The 9016-nt window shown below is 41.7% G+C and overlaps 1 protein-coding gene across 4 annotated transcripts; it reads right to left on the reverse strand.

Annotated features, from left to right (window-relative positions):
* Positions 1–97: 97 nt before the first annotated feature.
* Positions 98–6513, reverse strand: LOC101765653 (putative disease resistance protein RGA3). 4 transcript variants are annotated; one of them, XM_022824987.1, is made up of 5 exons: positions 6160–6512; positions 2242–6037; positions 1430–1494; positions 1240–1335; positions 98–394 (listed from the first exon to the last, which is right to left on the reverse strand). In XM_022824987.1, exons 2-4 carry the CDS (start codon positions 6011–6013, stop codon positions 1282–1284), a joined length of 3891 nt encoding a protein of 1296 aa, XP_022680722.1. In that variant the 5' UTR covers positions 6014–6037; positions 6160–6512; the 3' UTR covers positions 98–394; positions 1240–1281. The 4 variants fall into 4 exon arrangements, with proteins under 4 accessions (XP_022680722.1, XP_004963007.1, XP_004963008.1 ...); XM_004962950.2 differs by lacking the exon at positions 98–394 and adding an exon at positions 449–884 and having other exon boundaries at positions 1327–1335; positions 6160–6513; XM_004962951.2 differs by lacking the exon at positions 98–394 and adding an exon at positions 449–884.
* Between the last annotated feature and the right edge of the window lie 2503 nt (positions 6514–9016).

The raw sequence follows: 9016 nt of genomic DNA on the forward strand, positions 1-9016 counted from the left end.
TTCGTCTCACCATTTAGCCTTCATATGGGCAATGAATTTTATAAATAATCTATATTTAATACTTCTAATTAGTATTTAAATATTTGATGTAATAGGGATTAAAGTTTAGTCCGGGAAAACAACATCAGCCACAATATTTTCTAGCTCCACCCCTGGCACGGCACCTACTACCACTAACCGATTCCGTGCAACTCGTGGGGCTAACCTTATCTCCATCTCCATCCAAATCCAAAATCCAAAAAGGCCTACCTGCAAGCACATGTTCTTGCATGAGCTTACACAGTCTTGCTTTCACACCAACTTCTCTACATGACTACAAAGTTACAAATGGACAGCCACGGAAGCTTACGTAGACCAAGTGACCAACACCAAGCGACAAGCGATCTTCACGGAACTGCAAATGCAGAGGATGTGACGATCAGCTTAACCCACATGGCTTTGCACGGCATAAATAATCAACTCGATTATAGATAACAGATATTGTGGAATAATAATCCGTATATGCACATTTTTTTAGATAAAGGAAAGAATCCGGCCTCGGTCATCCACGAGTGGATGCCTGCAGCCAAACTAACACCACAAATACAGAAACTCAGCACTTAGGCTGTTCTAGCAGTACTACCCTTGAAGACACAGTTCACTCCAAAGACAGGAACACTAGCACGACTCCTAAGCACTAGATAGGACTCTAAGATCTTCTCCGGTGCCTAGATGAAATCCTGTTACTGAAGTATTCTTCGTCTGAAGTTCCAGCCATACTTATTGGAGAAGAATTCCAAGGCAGTGCCTTCGAGCCTGCTACAGTTGTTCTTCATTTCATTTTTCTCTTCCTCCTTTGATAGCACCGCCCATGTTCTTGTCCAATAGGTCCCTCTGAAGATTACCTGCAAGAAGGAATTAGTGATCGTGCCTTTGAACAGTACATCGTTTCTGTTCAACCATATGGCCCAACAAAGAGCAGCAGCTCCTATAATCATCTGGTTTCTAATCTTCCGAGGAAACCCTCTAGCCCAAGACCCCAGCATATTAGGAACACTCGTCGGTGGTTGAATTCCAAACGAAAAGAAAACCGTACTCCATATGAATCTGGCAAGATTACAATCAAAGAAGAGATGTTGCACTGTCTCTTTTGATCTGCAGAAGCAACAATTGGTACTTCCCTGCCATCTCCTTTTAGCGAGGTTCATGTTATTAAAAAAGGGATTTTATATGCACAATCATGGCAGCTCGCAAAAAAACCTTTTCTCTCCTAGAAAACCAGTTGGTTCATGGCTTCTTGGACTATGCTGTGCTCCAGCACCAAGTTTTGTTCGTGTGGTTCATTACCTCCTGCATCTGTTTCAAGATGGCAATGTTTTAGCTTGCAGTTAGCACTTGGTATTACCGGTACTTCACAATTCATACACACATCATTTCGAAGAATTTATACCTGAAAGCAAGGGTCCCGTGAAATGTCTGTATGCACGTGTTCACCCTTGCTAAAGTAGTAATCTCCTAGATGAGGTCAACAAAAAAATGCTCTTGTTAAATATAGTACAAGTTAAATAACGAAGGGTGTTTTGAAACAAATAACGAAGGGAATTTAAAACACCTCGAGGTAGTACTGAGAAAACTTCAACGTAAATAATATCTTGGGAGTTAAAAGGTAAATAACTAAAAGAGTAAATTTCACTAGATTACAACTATTCTGAGGTATTAAATCCATGGTTATACAACTTTTAAGGTTTACTATTTTGTAACAACATCCGCTACTAATTATACTGCCACGAAAACTACATTGATACTTGTTGCCATCGAACTGTAGTTTTATTGTAAAAAGTATTAAAAAAAGCTGTAAAAAATGTCTCAAAAGTTGTAGTTTGTGGGTAATAATTGAAGTACTGCGAAATTTACATATATAGAAAAATCAACTTGTGCTAGATTATGAAATTTCTAGTAGGACACAGGCTATGTTTGGTTTTCTATGCTATTGCCAAGTAAAATATTTCCAAGAAAATTTGGCGTCCATTTGATTTGGAGTCAAAGTTTTGCCATATCGTAAAAAAATTTGGACATAGCTAACTTGGGCGCAACTCAAGCTGCCAAAATGGCCGATCCTATCGGCGTGACACAAACCAGATGCTATTTTTTACCCCAATGCCAAACTTTAGCCATGACAAGAAAGAAGGGGGAAAACGGAGGATCACATTCTGTGAACAAAAGCAACTCATATGCATGAAGCTGCGCGACCGGTGGACCTACCAATTTGCACGTCAGGGATGTGGGAAATCTTGTTCCATTCAACGCTTCCACGTTCCGAAGCCTTCTTCCGCAGTTCTGAATGACAACTCTTAATATACAGAGTCTGAAGGGAGGAGGGCACATTTGGTAATGAACGGAGTTGATCGGAATTAAATAGGCGCAACGTCTCAAGAGAGGAGAGTTCACTTAATCTCAGTGGAAGCGATTCCAAATTGACATCAAGTATCCATAGTTGTTGTAGGGATGTACAATTCCGTAGCAACCATGGCTCAATTGCGTCCAACATTTCTGACCCGTCTTCAATCTCCAGAATAGAGGTTGGGCATAGACTCCTCACTGGCTCAACAAGCAGCAAGGCCGGGTGGTCGATCCTAATATACCTGATTTGCTTGAAGCTTCCAGGCTCTTCTTCGCAACCAGATACACCAAAAGTTAGCGATAGCCCAGCCTCTGCGAGTTTACTGCAGTTCAAGAGTTCTAAATCCTCAAGGCGTGGAAGGGATCTGAGCCCACCCAGGGATGACAGATTCCTGCATCCATTCAGCCTAATGATTCGCAACGACGTGAGATTCGCAAATACATCTGCGGATGGGAGGGATTCCACTACCGAGCAGTTGCTGAGCCTCAAGTAGGAGAGATTGGTAAACACTTGCAGTGACTCAAGCAGCAGAAGTTCGAAGTCACCACACCGCCCCATTGCTAGAGTTTTAAGCGATGGTAGCGGGAGTTTATCTCCAGCACCACTTAGCAGCCTCAACTCTGGACAATTTTCTATGTGAATCTCTCGAAGTTCATTCATTTCTTCAAATGGAAAGGGTGCAGACTCCAGATGCATGCAGTCAATGATGCTCATTTCACGTATTACTTGGATGCATTGTTTTTGCTCAAATAAGCTCCCCTCAAGTGAAGTTAAACACTGACAAGATCTGACCATGATCTCCAGCCATTTGGATGATATACTTTCATCATTACTGCTATGCAGCTTTACTATCCTTGGAAGCCTGATCAACCCGACCTCTTCTAGGTCCAACCTCACTAAGCTAGGAGGTAGAAGAGGCAATTCCTCAAGTTTTAAGCATTGTTCTATATTAAGTTTTTGAAGACTTGGTGGCAGGAACAACTCCATACGCCCATCTCCTGAGGCATTTGATGGCTGACCAATTCTTCTCAGACTAATAAGACCACGTAATGTTAAATCCTTTAGCTTCAGTAACTTTCCAAGGCTTGGAAGTTCTTCGATATGTTCACAGAAGTTGAAGTCAAGCTCTACAAGGTTTTCTACGCGGGATTCTGCAATCCAATGTGGAATTCTACTGCCACGGAAACGTGAAATACATAGTTCCTTAAGATTGGCATGTGGCTCAAGGCTGTCAAGAATCAGTTCATCCGTTCTACTTCGGACACCATCGCATTCAGTCCATCCTAGCCGTAATGACACGAGGCATTTCTTTTCCTTCATCTTGGCCTTCTTAGCTTCTTCTTGGTTATCAACATTCTCAAGGGTATCAACAGAAAGACTACGGAGGCTTCCCAAATCCTTGAGAGCACTCATATTGTAACCTTTTATTCTCGTGATATGATAATTTTCTAAGACTCGAAGAGAAGTAAGTCTTGCTACTGGGACCATACTGCATCTGTATCCAAATGGTTGATATGACACGTATTGCAAGCGGTCAAGGTACCCAACATCCCTCACTTGTTTTGATCCTATCTTCGTAGATCTCCATATTAGTTTTCTTAAGTGATATAATTTGAAAACCCCAGACATGCTCTCTTGTGTCGTGGGTGTGTATTGGAATATGATGCAACGAAGGTGCTTTAACTTGGCAAGTTTGCTTGCAAAATGGGATCTGTGCCGCAAGTTTGTTTGAAATAGACGCAATGATTTTGAACTCTCAACAAGCTCTTCCACTGTATTTAGAATATCTATGTTTTCTTCCACACTACTGTGAAGAATATCTTTGACAATAATAATGGTACGCAGATTTTCCAAACAGGAAATTTTCTTCACCTTTTCCATAGGAAAATTATGAATATGTTCAACACGAACGTGTCGAACTGTGCTCGGCACATTCTCAAGGCTGCCACCATCAACCATGCGTAAACATTCTCCAAATGAAACATTCGTTGCTAAATCATGCATTAAGTCATGCATGACATAGTATCCAGATTCTCTGTCTTCTTGACCAACAAGATCTACAGGGCATCTGAGATCGAAGAATGATTTTCTGGTCAGTTGAACCAGGTATTTTTCTCCAACATCCACTAGACTTTGAGTTCCAGACGCATCCTGCGAGATCAAACCTGAGTCAACCCACATCTCCACTAACTGATCCTTTCCAAATCGATAATCTTGCGGGAATAAGCTGCAAAACCGAAAACAAGTTTGCAGCACTGGTGGTAGGTGGTAGTAGCTTAGCTTTAGAACATCCATAATATCCTCTGAACCTCCATAAAAATGTTTCAAACTTTGCGTCAGGAACTCGTTCCAATAATCCAATCTCATATTATCACGCAGATGCGCGCCAACAACCTTTGTCACCAAGGGACAGCCTCTGAGATTCTTGGCAATTTGTTCTCCAGTTCGTTTAAAGGCTGCATCATCTTGGAGACCACAGCTGGGAAAAGCATGATGGCTGAAAAGCTCTATATTATCATCTTCATCTAGGCCTTGCAATTCAAGGAGTTTATTTTCACCTCTCATAACTTGATCTGCCATTTCTGCGACTCCTTTCATGCGGGTTGTCAGCAAGATCTTGCTTCCATTCTTCCCTGCCCTCAAAGGAGCAAATAACTTCCCCCATTGGTCATCTGTCTTGTCCTCCCAAACATCATCCAAAATAACCAAGAATTTTAGGGAATCTACTTTCTCTCTAAGAATTTTCTGCAATGCATCCAAAGTACTGGCACCATTTGTTGCCCAAGTAGCATTTTCCAATATATTCCTTATGACAGTCGTTGCATTAAAGGTAGTGGATACACATGCCCAGATCACCTTATCAAAATGCCTTTTGATAGTGTCATCATTGTGTATGAGTTGTGCTAGGGTAGTTTTGCCCATCCCACCGTGACCAACTATGGAAACAACAGATACTTTGCTCACCTCAATTTCAGCATCTCCAACTGATGGCTTGGTCAGCCATCCAATTACTTCCTCTGACTCCTTGCGCCGACCAAACACTTTAGTTGCAATTATCATGGACCCTGTTTCACGATCCTTGTTCAGAGAATCCTCTTCCTGACGACTTGTACTTCCTCCGAGGTGATCCGCGAGTGCGAGAAAACCCACAACACCTGCAGCAGCCTTGTCTAAACCCTCCAGAGCTTTCTGCAGCCTCCTGAGAGTGCCACGGTGACTCAAACCTTTGACAGCCTTATCCACAATACTAGCATGCTTAACAGACTTGATAGCACTATGCTTCATCTTAGCAAAAGAGGAGCCCCAGTCACTAACCTTTAGGTCCTTCGCCTTCTCCTTGAGTTCGTAGTACTCAATTTCATCAACAGCATCCTCAGCCTTCTCCACCGCATCCCTGAGATGCCACAGCCATGCATCTAGTGCGATGCTCTCCTCCTTGATGCGTTCCGGGTTGACCACATCAAACACAGCTTGGATCTTTGGCAAGGCAAGCAGTATCCTGCTCTTCATCTCATCTATTCCTTCAGTTTTCCAGTACTGATTTAGGTAGGCAAAGGCCTTGTTGACCAAGAAGGAGATGGCCGGAATTGCCACTGACTTCCCAGCAAACACGAGTGCGGCTGCAGGAGCCATGTCCAGCTGGGAGTGCGGGTGTGTCTGAGAAAGATGGGGAGATTGTTTTCAGTGTCAGGATTTTGAGTTGGGAAGAACAGCAAAGAGAGGAATTTAAGTACGGGATGCTTTCAAGTTGGGAAGGACAAAGAGACGAAGCAACATACTGTGAGGGTACACTGGAAGTCGCGTTTGCTTTTCTTGCCGGCTCTCCTTTGCCTTGCACTCGGCGGCGGCGCAGCTCGGCTCGATGGAGACGAAGGTCAATCTGGTGGCAGCGGAAATCGATTTGGCAGAGGAGAAGGTCGATCCGGCGAGCGCGGAGGTTGATTTTGTAGTGGAAAAGCTCGATTCGGTAGCAACGGAACTCAATTTGGCGCCGGAGAACTTCGATTTGGTGGTGGAAGAGCTCGATTCAGCATCAACGGAGCTCGATTTGGTGCTGGAGAACTTCGATTTGGTGAGCAAACTCTGCACCCACTTGACTTGACTACAGAAAGGTCTGCGCTGTGACGTTAGCACATCACCTCAGGTTAGGTGTGGCTCAATTATTATTTGTTGCAATTTTATGGCAAGGCACTGATCTATTTCACAAATCCAATTCTAACCAGGACTCTTCACCTGAATACAACGTTCACAAGTTCCAAGGCCAAGTATAACCGACAAATGAAGTTATGTGGTGCTGAATGCAAAACTATCGTGGACCCGAGTACTCATCGTCCACGCTGAATGCAAAACTATTGTGGACCCGAGTACTCATCGTCCACTTCCAGCATGCAGCCTGTTTGTTTCTCGAGCTTCTAAAATTCACGTCACATCGAATGTTTGATACTAATTAGGAGTACTAGTCCATCAACCCGTGCTTCCGCACGGACTAATATTTTTAGAAGCTATTATATTTAAAAATTATTTAGAAATTAAACTTCTAGCTAATAATCAAAATTGATTATCGACTACTCTCTTATTTTTTCAATATGTCAACATAATACTTATATAGATATGTACCTCTCTTTATCCAGTTGTGATTGATTTTTAATTAATAATTACTCAATGCACTTTTTCCATCCATATTCATACTTTTTCCATTTTGTATCGCACCTCCAATCCTCCATACATTATGTTTAGCATACAAATCAATATTTTTCATCGATTCCTCACATACATGTATAAATGGTCTAAATGGTGACACTCATCATGTGTATATACATAAATAGGTAATTTAGAATCATATATTAGTTTACTTTTTGATATTTCTGTATGATGCACATGCAGATAATTAGATTAAGATTTAGGTGTTTAATTTTGGTTATTTTTAATAACAATATACATGGGTAATATAGATAAAATTTTAGAATGGCATTTTAAGTTATGCTTTATAATGATATGTATTAGTAAATTGGATGAAAATTATGGGGTTACTTTAGATTATTTTTATAATAGCCAAGGTCGGTAATTTAGATATAGGTTTAGAGCTTATTTTTGAATATTTTCATAATGACAGTGGTGGGTAGCATTTTAGAAAATATAATAGATCAATGGCTATGATTATTAGAGTTTACAGGATTGGTGTCACACCCGATTTTAAGGACAAAATCGAGTGCATTAAATACATGTGCACCAGGATCAAGTTACACACATGTACGACAATAGTGAATATCAAAGACAGTGTTAAATCGAATAAAGAGAGTATTAACCATTATTACATGACCGAAAGTCTCACATAAACCACAAAGTCTAATTATTACGCAGCGGAACTTCAAAGACGACGACGACTCCACAGGCAGCTGACTGAAGAAACGTACGCCTAGAACTCCTCGAAGTCGGGGAAGTACTCCTCTTCCCAATTAACTTGGTCTGAACAGCGGTTTTGCAAGGGTGAGTACACTTATGGTTGGTACTCAACAAGTCGTGGGGAATAGTGTAGTGTAAGGCTAATCCAAGGTATGGCTAAGGCATAATTAGCAGTCGCTTTTAATTAAGTTGGTCAAGTTTTATTAGCAATTAACTAAGTATAAGTTCATACCACCCGAAATTAAACAAGAACATAAAGTAAGCAACAAATGCATGAAATGATAACAAGTTTAGTCCATCTTTCGATAATATTATCATGTGAGGGTCCAGGCCGCTCTTAACCGTGAGCACGGCTGATCGATCAGTTTAACACTCTGCAGAGGTGGCACATCTTTACCCACAAGTCGCGTAAAAGTTCAAAAGAACTTTGGACCCAACCATGCGGTGTTTGCAAGGCACCATACCACACTTCCGAGGTGTGATTGCATAGGGACGCTACGAGGCCTTTACAAAGATTCATTAGTCAGTGGTAACCCGCTAAGGTTTCGGTGTCTGGCGTGCACCACCCATCCCAGGTAAATGCAACGACTCAGTCCCCCCTCTTGCCTCATCCCGAGTAAGGTTACCCCAGACTAAGGTTTCTAATTAATCAGCCAAGACCAGAGCCATTTAGTCTTGTGGTAGCACTGTTTTCCTGGGTGGTTCTCCATGTTCCGATTAACAAATAATGATCTTGTCTTAATGAAAGGTATAACATAAGTAAAGCAACATTAAGCGTTGTGTAAAGTTAAACCACCATGTACCAAGTAAGCACTAAGCATGAGCTACCCAACATAAAGTAAACCGGTTGGTCAAGGCAAAGGTAAATCAATCTAGGCGAACCTTAATTGGGACCCATCAATTTAATCCTAACATGTGCATAGCATAAATGTTAAGTACGAGAAAGTAAAGGTGTATAGGACAACAAGGTAGTGATCAAGGACACGACTTGCCTTCTTGGCCTTGCTCCTGCTGTTCGTATTCCTCGAAAGCTTGATCGGCAACTCCCTCGAACTGCGGGGCGTCTACACGCGTCACACGAGCACATACAAGCAAACAAGGGCAAAAGTAAGAAAACAGTACACCAAACATAGTTAAACAGAGAAAATAAGTTGGAAAAGATGATCTATGCTTTAAAACGAACACGTGGATATAAAGAACGCGAAAAACGGAGTTAAGATGCAAAAGATATGA

This window comes from Setaria italica, chromosome III (assembly GCF_000263155.2).
Source record: "Setaria italica strain Yugu1 chromosome III, Setaria_italica_v2.0, whole genome shotgun sequence".
Lineage (NCBI taxonomy): Eukaryota > Viridiplantae > Streptophyta > Magnoliopsida > Poales > Poaceae > Setaria > Setaria italica.

Bases quoted from the DNA above. Each gene is read 5' to 3' on its own strand.
- LOC101765653 (XM_004962950.2), bottom strand. From the start codon at position 6,013: ATGGCTCCTGCAGCCGCACTCGTGTTTGCTGGGAAGTCAGTGGCAATT. The intron at 1,495-2,241 runs GTAGGTCCACCG...GACCTCATCTAG, and splicing joins CATCCCTGACGTGCAAATTG to GAGATTACTACTTTAGCAAG.